The sequence below is a fragment of the Benincasa hispida genome, chromosome 6 (assembly GCF_009727055.1).
Source record: "Benincasa hispida cultivar B227 chromosome 6, ASM972705v1, whole genome shotgun sequence".
Lineage (NCBI taxonomy): Eukaryota > Viridiplantae > Streptophyta > Magnoliopsida > Cucurbitales > Cucurbitaceae > Benincasa > Benincasa hispida.
The window spans coordinates 29,511,162-29,527,333 of record NC_052354.1 but is presented as its reverse complement, the minus strand read 5'-3'; the positions used below and the strand labels follow the sequence as shown (position 1 = coordinate 29,527,333).

At 34.6% G+C, this 16,172-nt stretch overlaps 1 protein-coding gene across 1 annotated transcript in view; it reads left to right on the top strand.

The window, feature by feature from the left end:
• LOC120079195 (protein CHROMATIN REMODELING 20) overlaps window positions 1-15,596 on the top strand; it is an 88,839-nt gene extending 73,243 nt beyond the window's left edge. The window contains exons 21-26 of the mRNA XM_039033361.1: window positions 2,163-2,224; window positions 2,455-2,681; window positions 4,811-5,014; window positions 6,068-6,146; window positions 6,233-6,501; window positions 14,834-15,596. Coding sequence (XP_038889289.1) covers window positions 2,163-2,224; window positions 2,455-2,681; window positions 4,811-5,014; window positions 6,068-6,146; window positions 6,233-6,501; window positions 14,834-15,215 — 1,223 coding nt within the window. The 3' untranslated portion in view covers window positions 15,216-15,596. The remainder of the gene's footprint in view (window positions 1-2,162; window positions 2,225-2,454; window positions 2,682-4,810; window positions 5,015-6,067; window positions 6,147-6,232; window positions 6,502-14,833) is intronic.
• The last annotated feature ends 576 nt before the right edge of the window (window positions 15,597-16,172 follow it).

Here is a 16,172-nt window from a genome sequence, read left to right as displayed (position 1 = left end):
CTTTGACGCGACCTGTGCCGAGTTCAGATAGGAGGAAACAAATTCTCATGCTCGATTTTCTCAAAGAACCCATCGTTGTCCAAATTGGAAATTTGATTAGTGATTGTAGTGACTTCGATGATGTTTCTAAGGCAGTTTGGAACGAAATAAGAAGGTGGCAATATCGAAATAGGGTTCAACGAACCAATCAAATCCATTTTTCAGGAAATCAATGTAAAGATTGGGAGTTAGATGAATTACAGAATCATCAAGAATTATAAAGAATGGATTTTTACAGCCCAAGAAGAACGTTCAAGACTCCAAATTACTCTTATGATTATGAAACACAATCAAGAAAGGTTGATTCAAGAAAATCAATGGATGAGTTCTATGCCCACTATGAAATTAAAACATATTCAAGCATCCAACAAAAGAACTACTTTGATCCTGTAGCATTGGAGGAAATAAAGAAAACAATAATAGAAATCCAACATTCATTAGGGAAATGAATCAACATGTTGATCAACTATCAATTCATTTGCAAGAGTTCAAGAACGGATCGATTTCATATACCGAAGAAAAAACAAAGGAATCACGGTTAGCAAGTTTTCAAATAGAAAATCTTGAAGATAAAATTGAAGAACAACAAGAATTTGAAGATGTTGATTTGGAAATAGTCGCAAGTGAAGAAAAATCCAACAAAGATGATGGAAAAGAAGTATCTAACATTGAGCAAGAATCGAACAAGAATGACACACTAATTGCGGTGGAAATGGATCACCAAGCTATCGAAGAACTTGAATCAAATGATAAAGAAGGCATGATTCTTGAACGATTCTCTTTGGAAGGTGGTTTTTTAGTGATTGGTCCTTTGTATACGGTTTTGAATGAGTTTGAAGGAAACATCTTTTTTGTGTTATGGCTGATGGAGAAGTTCATCTTTTGGTGGCAATATTAGATTTTGTCTCAAATTTATACCTTTGATCATAATATTTTTGTTCAAAATGTAGGAGGTTGATTTGGTTATACTCTGTTGTTCCTCATTTGCTTCATAAATTTTTTCTTTTTAAAACTCGAGGACGAGTTTTCTTTTTGGAGGGATAGAACGATGTAAGAAGAATAGAGGTTCATTGGGTAATTAGATAATATTCTAGGTTAATTCCCTTTTGACCCCCACTTGTAATAAAACTCTATAGATAGGAACCTGCCCTCTTGTATCAAACACATTACTCGTTCTAATAAAAGATTCACAATCTTGGTTCTCGGAGATTTCTCTCTATTTATCATTTAGGCTACATCACCTAAACAACTCCCTTCAAAGCCACAAGGAGCATTGACAACAAATGTCCACTAAGGTAATGGACCTGCTGCAAGCTTGAAATTGTTTTGAGAGAAGTCCTCAATAATTTGTACATATGCTTTGGAGCTTTTATGGTGTTGATTCATGGATAATGACTACTTATCCAAAGTGTTCAATTTAAACCAAGCTCTTGGAGACTGCTTCGTATGAATAAGGATTTCTTTAATATGCAAACATGACTTTTTCCAAGTTCAATTTCAAATCCTGGTGGTAGGCTCATAAATACTTTCTTTTTCTCCTAAACACCATCAAGAAAAAACATTCTTAATATCTAGTTGATGAAGTGGTCATTCTAAATTTGTTGGAAGAGGTAAAAGAAGTCTAATGGAGTTAATTTTTGTAATGGGAGCAAATGTCTCTTGATAATCAATTTCATAGGTTTGATTAAAGTCTTTAGACTAGTCTAACCTTGTACCTTTTAACACTATCGTCGGTATTATGATTTACTGTAAACACCAGTTTACATCCCATAGTCGTGTAGAACAATGAGAAAATTTTATCGAGAATAATCTAGAGCAGAATATTAATTATCTTTGGAATATTAGACTTCCCGGTGGCCCAAAATTTTTTTTTGCAAATGAGATGTTGAAGGAATCTTCCATGATTAAGATTTCACCAAAAAAAATAAAAATAAAAATAAATACTAGAATGGTCTAATGACTATAATCCTGAATCTTCGATACCAACTTTTTCTTTCTTTCATCCTTCACATTTTATTTCTCTCACCAAAACTTTTAGTTTGGCTTTTTTTAATACTTGTGTCATTTATCCTTGCTGAGCTTTGAGTGCTAAATGACTGTCCTGATATTTCTTTGCTTAACAGATAAGCCAATGAATGCCAATGGGAATCATCAGGATAAATTTGTTAGTGGCTTTTTCGTTAAGGTATGAGTTATTAAGTAGTATAAATTTTTCATCTACGTTTGGGCTGAGCTTTGGTCAAATTTTATTGTGAACAGTTCTGTTATATTGCTTTACAGGCAATGACATTGTTGCTCCTAAGTTATTCATATTTGCAATTTGTTAAACTTTACATTATTGGTGCCGTGATGTAGATTATATAATGTTTTGCTTAAGCATGGTAACCATCAGGAATGCCTTTTTATTTCTTTTAGGATTGGTCGAATGGTCTGCTTCATGCAAATAGTTACAAGGAGGTAGATTACGGTGGCAAAATGGTTTTGCTGCTAGAGATCTTAACCATGTGCTCTGAATTGGGTGATAAGGCATTGGTATTCAGCCAGAGCATTCCTACGCTTGATCTAATTGAATTCTATCTTTCAAGATTGCCCAGACGTGGAAAGAGAGGAAAATTTTGGAAGAAGGGTAAAGATTGGTATAGGTATGCAATTTTGCATTTATGATTGACTCACTTTCTTGTTCGTATTCATACTGAACTAACTTGCAGATAATAACCACTACGTGATAGACCCTAAATTTAATTTCTAAAACAGGGGAAAGGAAAAAAACAGTAAATAGGAGTGGGGATATCGCGCTTTAGGCAATTAGAATGTTTAGAGAGAGGTTATGATGATAATTAGTTAGGATCCCCACTCACAGAAATGTCTTCAAAACACCAAACCTTGTCACACAAAGCAAAATAGAGCAAGAATATACACTGTTCGATTGATAAAAACTTCAATAACAGTCCCGATCAACCAAAAGGAAGTCAAACATAAAGAACAACCACCGGCAATTTTGAATGTTCATGGAACCTTTTTCCAGCCGCGCACTCAGCCAAATTCTCCACACCCTCCCCACAAACCATCCTCCCCTTCTATGTAGCTCATAATGCCCTCTTTGGTTCTATCCTACATAGTGCTTTATAAAGCCCTCTTGGGCACGTGCTTAGACACTAGGCGAAGGTCTAGAGTCTCGTCTTGAAAAGGCGAGACTCTCAAAATAAGGTGCACATTAGGTCCGTGTCTTTTGCGATGCCCCAAGGCTTAAAGCTCTGGGTTTTTTCAAAAGATAGTAATAATTAGGGCTTTTTCTTCTTTATTAACTAAAAGAAATATCAAATTCACTAAGCCTAAATTTATTACCTAAAACTAAATTTTGCATTATTTTGTAATGCAAAATTTCTTGTGTTTAGTGTTTTTTTATTTTTTTTTATTATTATTTTTTTAATAATAATTTTCAGTTCAACTCTGCTTTCTCTGTTTTATGTAGTACTTTTATATGTAGTACACCTTACAAAAAAAAAAAAAGAAAAAAAAAAGACCGCTCTTTTCTTTTTGTGCCTTGCACTTAAGCCCCCAAAAACTATTGCACTTTGTTGTTGCGCCTTGAGAGAACACTAACCCACACATTCCACTAAACCACTAACTAGCTGTCAGTGGCTGGTTTCCCCTTTTTGCCCCTCCTACTATAAGTCCTTATCACTTGGAGCCTCACAAATTGTTTCATAACAAGAGTGGGGCTTGTGGTGGTTGGCTCACTTGTTTGTACATGCTAACTTCATTATATGGAGGGAGGGAGGGAGGGAGGGAGAAATGAGTAAATTCTCATAAAATTTTTTATAAGTTTGAGTGCTCTCAAATTGCCCATACGTTGCTTTTTTTAATTACACAAGTTGAAGCTGCAAGGCTTTATGCTTCCTCTTGATGCTCTCTTTGCAAGCTCTATGCTAATTATTCAATGCAAGATATATGTACAAATTGGAGTGCTTTTATTTTCTTCAACTACCTTTATATTTTCACATTAGCGGATGTTTATTTTGTATTCCCAATATTTCTATTGCTATTTCTTGTTTCGTTGTAAACCGAGCATTAGACTCTTTTCGTTATATTAATGGAATGTTCCATTTCCTTTAAAAAGGATAATAAATAAATAAAAAAAAAAAGATTGTAGGTCCTGTCACGTTGCTTGCAGAGATTTTGTATAAAATTTTGTATTTATTTTTTAACATGATCAGTTTAAGAAATTGATTGTTTCTATCCATTGATATCTAAAAAAAAGCCAAATTAGGATATCAACAACCATTGTAGACAATTCTCAATGGCTATTACATATTTAATTTTAACGACTTGCCTCCAGCTTATTGTTTGCTCCAATGGAAATTAAATCATGGAAGCTTAAGTTTCAGGATCTCTCTTGAGTTATTCTTGGGTAGAAAAGTTATCAAAGGAAACAAATTTTTTTTATTGAAATAATGAAAAAAAGACTAATCTCAAAATACAAAGAAACAAACAAAACAAAAAAAAATGCAAATCAATACAAAAGGCATAATGACTAAGCTGGAAGTACAAAAGCTTTCCAAATTAAACAAAAAACTTGGATGCAGAAGGCGACAATGAGCTGAAAATAAATGTTATTTGTTTCCTCTTTTAGGCTGGTTTTTATTTAACCCCCTTTGACAGTTTGTATCCTTGAACATTTTTGTTATTTTCATTAGTCAATGAAAAGTTTGTTTCTTGTTAAAATGAAAATAAAAGAAAAAGGAATCATTAAATACTTCTTTCTTGACAGGCTAGATGGAAGAACCGAGAGTTCTGAAAGACAGAAGATTGTTGAGAGGTTTAATGAGCCGCTAAATAAGAGGGTGAAATGTACCTTGATATCAACTAGAGCAGGATCATTGGGCATCAATCTTCATTCTGCTAACCGTGTTATCATAGTGGATGGTTCTTGGAATCCAACTTATGATCTTCAGGCCATTTATCGAGCTTGGAGGTATTTTAGTTATCTTATTCTTTCCACTTCCTACACAATATTACTAATATTCAGTGAGCCTGTCGGACTTGGATGCATATTTTTTGTAACTAACCTTCATATGATAACTTTCGGCATCTAGATTTAGTTGTAACTTGTTAGTTACCAATGGATCGAAGAAAAGAATTCCAGGTTCTTAAATTATATTCTTCCTGCTAAAATATTATGTAGTATATGGCTTTATGCATTGGCCTTCTTTGTGTCCTGCTGTTTTCCATAGTAGGTTGTATAAATTTACTCTATTGTATTTCTTACACATGATACAACCCTGATTTATAACCCTAAGATAGGCCAACAGTGAGAAAAGTAAAAAGCGAAAGTACCATATACGAGGGAATTACAAAGATGCAGGAACTAATTGCAGATTCTAGAAGATAATGACATATATGATTAATTGGCTTAAAGGAGAGGGATGACCCAACTCTTAACACTTCAACGAGTCCATGTGAGGATGACGTGAAGAAATCATTTATATTACTGTTTTGAAGCTAAACTATTGATCGGCTGAGTGTCATCTCAAATTTCTAGAACTTCCAAATTGTTTTGTATTATTTTTATGAATGATGGAACGTGTTCCCTCTTATCAACTACTTATATGAAAATAATTGAAATGTTGATTTAGCTTGCTATTTTTGTTGAAAGTGTTATCAATTTTTACCTCTTTTCTCTCTCTCTAGATTATTGTGGTAGACTCCGTTCATAATATCTTGATTTATTTCCTTCTTTCTTTTATCAATAAGAAATTATCTTTTCTTTTTCACATTTATCTCTCTCATGTGTGTGTGTATATATGTATATTTATATATTCAAACATTTATTTACATACTATTTCATTATCATTGTTCCTTATCTCTTTTTGTTATTTAGTTACATGCTATTTCACTATCATTCTTCCTTATCTCTTTTTCTTCAACAAGAGCCAGCCTTAACCTGGAAGTTACATTTTACAGTGACCACCAAAACTTTTTTGTTTAATATATTTAAATTATCATAACGTTATTCTTTAACCTGCAGATATGGCCAAACAAAACCTGTGTTTGCTTACCGATTTTTGGCACATGGAACAATGGAAGAAAAAATTTATAAGCGTCAGGTTTGGTAAAACATTTGATTACATTTTAAATTGCAGACAAGGTTTCTTTTACGGATTTGAATTTGATTGAGAAGTAAATTTGATAGGTAACAAAGGAGGGACTGGCTGCAAGAGTTGTTGATCGCCAACAGGTATACCGAACTATTTCTCGGGAAGAAATGTTGCATCTTTTTGAATTTGGTGATGATGAGAATCTCGAGGCTTCCACTGAGTTGGACCAAGGAAATGGACATACATCTCACCAGATTATGACTGGGCATCATGGAAATGTGCTGAAGCAGAAGGGGCCTCTTTCCCATGGTAGTTGCTCATCTGACAAGTTAATGGAAACGTTACTTGGCAAACACCATCCAAGGTAGCTTCTTTGAACGTATTTATCATCTCAGGATATAAAACTACTAATGCAATTGGAACATATTCTCCTCGTTTGTAGGAACGTAACAGAGAAAATTTTAACCATAAAGTTTAACAAAGTTGGGGGAGGAATGATCCTTGAGGCTAGAAAACTAAAAACAGAATCATTGCTGCACCATTAAAATCAATCCTAATGTCAAAAAACAAATGAAGTGCCTTATTTTTTATAAATGCTGAGATTTCGGAGAATCATAATAATTCTATTTCATTCACTGAAAATAGATTTATACATAAGGGTAACCTAAGTAGGAGAAGGTAAAAAGACTGTAAAGGACAATATAACAAGGATATTTACAATAATATAATAATATTAATAGTTGCACTATAACACTCTCCCTTAAGTTGGAACATATATCATAAGCATGCCCACCTTGTGAGAGAGAGAATCTACATTTTTCATTTAAGGTTTTCGTGAAGATATCTCCTAACTAATCCTCAATCTTCACATATTCTAAGGATACGTGACCTTGTTGAATTTTCTCACATACAAAATGAAACTAGACTTCACTTGTTAAGTCCTCTCATGAAATATTGGATTAGATGCAACATGAAGAGCTGCTTGATAATCACACCATAATTTAGTTTGTGTCGTGATATCAAACCCCAATTCAACAAGAGGTTGATATATCCAAACCCATTTATACACTGTGTCTTTGCTCTGTGTTTTGGTTCAACACTTGAACATGACATCACATTTTGTTTCTTACTTTTTTAAGAAACCAAATTACAACCACCAAATACAAAATATCTTGAAGTTGGTTTTCTGTCTTTCTTAGATCTTGTCCAATTGCATTTGAGAAGCATTCAATATTAATATAACCATATTCTTTATGTAATAAACCACGCCCGAGAGCAATCTTCAAATAACATAAAATCTATTCTAATGCAACCCAATGACCAACTATAGGCAAGAAATATACTGACTCACAATACTCACTGAATATGCTATGACTAGTCAAGTCATTATAACTTATAAGAGACTGTTTGGGGTGTTGAGTTGAGATATAAGGTCTAGAGTTCATATATCTGTGTTTGGGATGCAAAATTGAGTTCATATATTCATGGTATTTAGTGCAATTTTTTGAACTCTAAATGATCTACATTTATTTTGAAACTTTTTTATTCAATATTTCTACCCATCTTTGTTTGAATAAAATATAGATTGCAATAATTTTCTTTTATTTTTTAAAGTTTTATTTTATTTTATTTTATTTTATTTTATATTTTTTTGGTAATGAACAACAATTAACCCACTATATTTCTTTCTTTCTTTTATTTTTAAATTTTTCTCTCTTTCTTTTTCCAACTACATACATACTTTTCTAAATATTCTTAACAGTTAACACTCATTTGATATTTGCTACTTTGTAGCCATGTGCTGTTTCTTCAAGTAGGACAAACATATTTTTGTTGATTTAACAAAAATGCATTCCTTTGATCTTACAAATTTCATCCCAAGAAAATATTTCAATATTCCCAAATCCTTATTTTGAAACTCATTTGCAAGGTTTTTTCTTGAGATTTGTTAAGCTTGCTTCATCATCACCGGTGAGAGTAATACCATCTACATAGACAATTAAAATTGAGATCTTAATATTCTTAAGAGTGTTTGTAAAATATAGTATGATCTGCTTAACTTGAATGAAATCTATAACTAGACATGACTTTACCAAAATGCTCAAATCAAGCTCTCGGAGACTGTTGAAGACCATAGAGAGATTTTCTTAGTTTGCAGATTTTACTTTGACCAAGTTCCTTTTCAAAACCTGGTGGTAAACTCATAAAATCTTCTTCATCAAGTTCACCATCGAGAGACATTTTTCACGCCTAGCTGGTAAAGAGACCAATCTGAATTAATTGCAAGATACATAAGAACTCTAATAGAGTTAATTTTTGCAATGGGAACAAAAAGGTTTCTTGATAATCAATCCCATATGTTTGAGCCTTTAGCTACAAGTCTGGCCTTATATCTCTTAATACTACCATCGGCATTACATTTAATGGTAATTACCCATTTACAGCCCATCGGTTTCTTATCCTTTGGTAACTCTACTATTTCCTAGGTACCATTTTGTTTTAGAGCATTCATCTCGCATTCATCTCTTTCATTGCTGCTACTTTCCAATTTTGGTCTTCTAAATTTTCATGTATATTCCTTGGAACAATCAAGTTATTTATCCTAGTTGTGAAGGTTGTATGATTCTTTGATAAATTTTGATTTGACATGTAGTTTGCTAGGGTATTTGGTACAATTCCTGATACCTTTTCTCATGGCTATGGGAACATCAAGGTCATACACAATTGGTGCCAATTCACGTTAGTTTCTTCGACTTCCCATCATCTATCTAGCCATGGCTCTTTTGATTGAATTTTCTTCTAGTGTGAACTCTCAAGTTCTTAGGCTTCGGAACTTGATCAGTATGATCATTTTGTAGGATTTCTCCCCCTATTTGAAAATTGGCTACACTTGCATCGAAGGACTAGTAACATCAGGACAAGCACGGCTAGGAAGTGGAACACAAACATCCCAAGAATTATCTTCTACATTTTGTTTCTCCTCCAGAAGAGAATTGTGGGTAAAATATGGTTGATTTTCTAAAAAAACACATCCATACTACATTTTTTTGTCTGAAGATCAAAACATTTCTAACCTTTTTTTACTTGAAGAGTAACCCAAGAAAATGCATTTAATAGCCCTAGGATCAAGCTTGGATTGAAAGGAACTGAGTATGTGAACATAAGCAGTACAATTAAAAACTTTAAGAGGTATATTAGAATATATGCAGGATTTTGGAAAAATGTTTTTAAAACAATCAAGGGAAGTTTTAAAATTCAAGATCTTACTAGGCACCCTATTTATGAGGTAGGTAGCTGTGAGAATGACATCTCCCCATAAATATTTTGGAACATTCAGGATAAACGTTATAGCACGTGTTGTCGCAAGTAAATGCCTATTTTTTTCGTTCTGCAATTCGATTTTGCTGGGGAATATCTCGACATATGGACAGATGAACAATACCTTTTTCTCTTAAAAAATCCCCCAAAAGATTCATTAAAACTTTGTTCCATTATCAGAATGTAAAATGCAAATTTTGGTTTGAGATTGAGTTTCGATCATACTGTTAAAATATTTAAAAATATCTTTCACCTCATATTCTTTTCCATTAAATAAACCCAAGATAGATGAGTATGGTCGTTAATTAAAGTAATAAACCATCTTTTTCCATCATGAGTACGAATTTTTTATGGACCCTAAACATTGTTATGAATCAAATAAAAAGGTTTGGAAGCTTTGTAAGGTTTAGGTAAATAATTTGAACGATGATTTTTTTTTTCCAAAAATGCAGCTTTCAAAATCAAAAGCAGAGCAATCAATTCCCTTAAATAAATCAGGAAATAAATACTGGAGATGAGAAAAACTAGGATGTCCTAGTCGAAAATGCCAAAGAGTAATTTTCCCTTTAACAAAGAAAGGACTAATACTACTGAGACCTTGAGTTATTTTACCGTTAAAAGACCCTTCATCAAAGTAGTAAAGGCTATTAAGCATCCTACACTCCCAATCATCTTTTCTGAGTCCTAATGTTAAAAAATACAATGAGATTCAAAGAATATAACATGACAATTAGAATCTTTAGAAAGTTTGCTAACAGATAAAAGATTACTAGTTAATTTTGGAACATGAAGGACATACTACATAGAGATTTTGTCAGTCAATTTAATGGTTCATTTTCTTGCAATAGAGGTAAAACTTCTATCTGCAGTTTCTAATTTTCTCATTGCAATATAATGGAGAATGAGTCGAAAAAAGAACAAGAACCGATCATATGATTTTTGGCTCTGGAGTTGATGATCCATGGAGAAGAATGACTACAAGAGAAGGTCTTAGGATGATCACCTGATTGTGTCAAAGAAACACAAGAATTATTAGTAGATAAATTGGTTTATAGTAGCTTCAGAAGTTGATGAATTTGCTTTTGTAACATTATAGAAAAAATAAGTATTGAGAAATGAGATATAGTAATGAACCAAATTTTGAATAAAACCAGTGAACCAAACCAGATGTTAGACCAAATCTTGAATTGTGCGAGATGATGGCTTGAACCAAACCAAACTAGATAGTGAACCAAACCGGATTAATAGTGAATTGGACCCAAAAAAAAAAAAAAAATCAAAACCAACCACTGAAGCACGACAGCTATGTGAAGGACCCACCAAATCAGTGAAGGGAATGATGGAAGGTGCGAACAGTGAAGATGGAAATGGTAGGCACAAACGATGGCAATGGCGACGGGCACCGACGATGACGGTAGAGGCAGAAAGCATGAACAAAGACGAAAATGGTGTAAGGTCAACCAAAACCACGTTGAATGTCTTTTTCAACTTGGGTTTCAAGACCTATGCAACGGTCAATGGATTGGGCTACAGTGGATTGGTCTACGAAGGACAGTGGTTGTACCCTAGGGCTACAGTTAAGTTACCCTACAATTGCAAACCTACTAGACAATGCTGGAAATTAAGTGTGTCATTTCTCTTGGCAGCTAGGGTTCTAGCAATGGTGAGACTAGGTGACGGCTAGGGTTTTTTTAGGCTACTAGGATTTAGTGCTCTGATACCATCTAGGATTTGAGAGGGTACAAGATATTTTTATCTTTTCTACATACATCATATGTGTAACATAGGTTTTCTCATAGAAGAGAGATCCATTACAAATAAGGAGAGAGAATAGCAATACAAAAGGAAAATATTGATAAAGAATATCTATACATAAATGTTGCTAAATAAAAAGAATTCCAACAAAGACCTTCACAATGCAACATCGCATCTCCTTACATCTGGTTCCTGACAACATGGCCCCATGCTTCTACATCACTTTGAGACTTTACTGAGATGTGTTGGACCCTTTGTTGGGTCAGGCTTTTAACACTCCATTAGGTCTTACAGGGTGATTTGGTCACTTAACAAGACTTGTCGAGGCATAATAATGCTTACTGGGCTCTACTAGTCTACATTGGCACCTACCGGATTGCTATTGGTCCAATGGTCACCTACTAGGCTTTATCAGGTCATTACAACGCTTATCGAGACAACTTAGGCAAGTATCATGCCAATTGGGAACTATCAAGTTCCAGTGATGCTTTTGAATGCCATCTCGAATGTTTGGATATCATCGACTTTCTCTCCTGCTCAGTCACGCTTATCGATAATCAACCTATGGGCAAGCTTCCAACTTGAGGCTTCCCAGACATCCATCCATCCAGATATGTCAAGGAATGAACCCTCGTGTGTCCGTGCCGAGTCAAAATTGCATACTGGGTGTAAGCTCGTAGTTATATTGAAACCTTCGGCTCATAGGAAGAGATGCAATACCCTTGCCACCTGGTACTATCAATGATATCTTATTTTCCATGGAAAATGCTAAAGACATTTGTCTTGCAATGCTTGCCATACGTCATGATACATGCATGTGCCATAGGATTGCTCACTTAGGCCATGAGACCCAGGGGTGGTGGAGAGTCAACACTATACCTCCCCTTATAGTACATTTTGAGCAATCTTCCATTTGGCACCCTTGCATATGGATTTGACAAGGAGCCACTCAATATACGATGATGGTGTTAGAGAACTAAGGCTTTTGGTGGGCAGGGGAAGAAGACGAAGTGATTACTAAAGTAGAAGATTATGGGGAGAAGGCAGGGAACAATAAAGTGGAGATTGAAGAACAAACGAAGCTATCTCTAAAATCAGTCGTATGGTTTTATTCTCATGGAACAATGAAGATTAAAGGTGAAATCCAAGATTAAAAACTGGTGGTGCTAATCAATTATGGGGCTACCCATAATTTTATATCTCAGAGGTCATTGAGGAATTGAAGTTGCTACTTACCGAAACTTCACATTATGAAATAGTAATGGGAAGCTGGCTAGCGGTGAGAGGAAAGGGCATTTGTAACGTCGTGGTGGTTCCTTTGCTGGATTTGGCAGTTAAAGGACAATTTCCTGCCGATGATTTGGGAAGTATAAATGTATCCTCGGAATGCAGTGGTTTGAAAAAGAGGTATCATGGGGGTGATTGAATGGCTCCCATGATGACCTTTTGGGCCGATGAAATAAGGTCACCCCGAAAGGAGATCCCTTGCTTACTAGAGTCGAAGTCATATTGTGAATGTTGACAAAAATTTGGTCAAAACAAGACAAAGGGTAAGGTAGAATTATGCGAGTAGTGATGAAAGCAATGAAGGAGAGGATACTCCTAGATTGTCTTGCAGAAGTGCAAAAGTTGAAGAATTTAGAGATGTGTTCCACCTTCCATATGGGGGTTTCTTCTTGAAACAAAATGTTGATCATTGTATTCAACTGAAAGAATGGGAGAATCCAGTCAATGTTAGACCATATAAATATGGTCATGTGCAGAAGAATGAGAATGAACGCTTGGTTAGTGAGATGGCATCAGGGATTATTAGGCCCAATTTCGGTCCCCTTTTTCTAGACCCATATTATTGGTTAAGAAGAAAGTTGGGAATGGAAATTTTGTCTTCACTACCGAGAATTGAATAAAGCTACAATTATATAAAATTTATGATTCCCGTTATTGAAGAGTTGTTAGAAGAACTCCATGGATCTATCGTGTATCCAAAGTTTGACCTTAAATTTGGTTACCGTCAGATCTGTATGAATGAAAGGGGCATTGCAAAGACAGATTTTTGTACTCACAAGGATCACTATGGATTTATGGCGACACCTTTAGCTTAACAAATGCCTGGATCACATTTCAATCATCGATGAATCAGGTATTTTACACTTGCTTGGGTTGTGTTGGTACTCTTCGATGATATCCTGTCTATTGTCCAGATCTTTTAGACCCATTTGAAGTGCCTCAAGGTCGATTTCAATGTGTTGAAGGACAATAATATTTGCCAATGGAAAGAAGCATGTTTTTGTATCTTTCTGTGAATGGAATTGAAGTAGATGGGGACAAGATACGTGCTTATGCTCCAATGGCCAATACCAAATAAAGTGAATCAAATGTTGAACCAAACCAAATTGATATTGAACCGGATTGAACCACGAGGTCTGAACCAAACCTTTGCATACAATTTAATATGTTTTAGAGACCTACAAATACAAACAAACCACAATGTCAAATACCTACACCTTATACCGTGATTCGCAAGTAGTGGCAGGGGACACGAGCGATGGCAACAAAGGACATGAAATTCAGTGACAAACAACACTTACGAACGCTAGATTGCAGCCATTGCAAGAAAAGAATAAAAAATGACATCAGAGGCTGCACAACCTTGCTTCCGAAGAGGTTTGTTGGGAGGTAGGGTGATCGTTCAAACAGCAATTAGGTTCTAAATGTTAATAGCAGCAGCTAGGATTTTAGATGGTGACCAGGGTCTAGAGACCCCTTAGAATTGTTGCTTTGATATACCAACTTGAATTGGGGAAGAAAATATTAATTTATTTTTTCAAATACATTGTCTTCATATATAGAAGAAAAACCAACTACCAACATGGAAAATGTTTTTATAAATATAATCGAGGAATATATACATAATACACATGAAATTCCAACACAATGGTATTTACAATTTTATAACAATTCTTATATTAGTGCTATAACGTTATATACATAATTTTGTTAGCCATGAGCATTTTAGCTAATTTACACATTCAACAAATTTTGTGAGATACTTGTTTGACCTTATAATATTTTAAATATCCGAGTTAGTTACAACAATGGGATTAATTCATTTTTCCAAAGTTCATTTTACCATTTTCACTTTGTCCTAATGACTATCAAACAACTCAGCTGATTTATGATCTCAAAAGCGTTTTACTTCTATTTATTCTATTTAAATCTTAACATTCTAATGCAACATAGCATGTAAGATGTTAAACCCCAAGAATACTTGATGAAAGTCATTGTTAAAAAAACACTTCGAAATTGAGAATGTCAGCACTCTTGGCCTTTACTATAAACTATTAATAAGAAATAACCAACAGTCCTAACTAAGAAAACCTATTAACATCTGTTGACAAATTCTAAAATCACAAGATTACCCACTTCCATTTCGGCATGAAGATGCCTTCTCTTGGCTGGCTAGAAGATTATATTCTTCCAAAATAAACTAAGTTTCTCTTTCTTAGTACAACGGGAATGAAAATGTGGTGTGATTATGTATTTTTCATGTTCACTATTCTTAGTATAGAAATTCTTTCCCCAAATTCCATGTTATATAGTATTAATGCCCTCTCGTTATTCAGGTGGGTTGCCAATTACCACGAGCACGAAACGCTACTCCAAGAGAATGAAGAGGAGAAACTATCCAAGGAGGAGCAAGACATGGCATGGGAAGTATACCGAAAATCATTAGAATGGGAGGAAGTGCAGAAAGTTCCACCAGGGGATGTTATATCTGAGCAAAAGTTAACCACGCCCACCATCGCCCATCCTATACCCGAGACTATCGATCTGGCACAATCAAGAGCAAGGAACCGATTCGTTTCTCGTAAATGCACTAATCTTTCCCATTTGCTTACACTCAGAAGTCAGGGGACAAAGGTTGGTTGTAGTACAGTATGTGGGGAATGTGCACAGGAGATAAGCTGGGAAGACCTCAACAAAGATGGCAAGTTAGGGAAATGAACAACAGCTTCTTCCATTTTGTCTATTTTATGCTTTTTTGCTATTGCAGCCCCACTTAAGTTCAGTTCTTCTAACAGAGCATAGCCATTCCTTTTTGTAACATGAAGCCCCACCCTCATTCTCATTTATAATTGGCATCTCTGCAGTCCTCATGCCTTTTTTCTTTTTCCTTTCTTTTGGCAACAATGTGAAAGGGTCTTTTCTTTCTTTTCTTTTTTTTTTTTTTTTTTCTCTTTCTATTTTTTTGTGGGGTTATGAAGTTGATAGAGAGATGGGTATAATATTTCATAATGGTTAGTTGAAACCTGGTCTGTATAGATTTGTTTTTTATGATACATTTAATATACAAGTTGAATGAAATAGCAGCTAGTTCTTGTTACATTTTGATTCATTGCTTTGTACCTATTGTTAGGGGAATTTTTATGTTTGTTAAGTTTTTAAAGGCAAGATATACCCATTTTTATGCATCTCACCCTCACATAGAAAAAAAAAATAAAATATTTCAAAAAGGAAGAATTTATTATATGGTAAATTATGGTCGGACAATTTAGTCAAATACACTAAAATAATGCGTGCACCTAAGTATTTTTCATTTTCAGGGGACTTGGGATTTGGTGTGCCAATTAGAAAAAAAGAACAGAAAAAAAATATCAAACTATTACAGAAATAACAATATATTGATAGGCATTGATAGATTTCATCAACGTTTATCACATATCAATCTATTTAAAATTTGTTATTTTGTGAAAACGTCCCCTACCCCTACTCTCTCTCTAACCCTCTCTCACGCAACCAAACGCCAAACGCCTAACTTTTCGTGACTTATCGTTGTTGGACCTTGATTGTCCAACCACTGCCACCGCTGTCAGTCAGCATCAGAGTTGCTGTCGCGTTGGATTTCTCTCTCTAACTCTTGGCATTACTCTATCTTGAGTTCCAGCCACCATCGTTGCCATA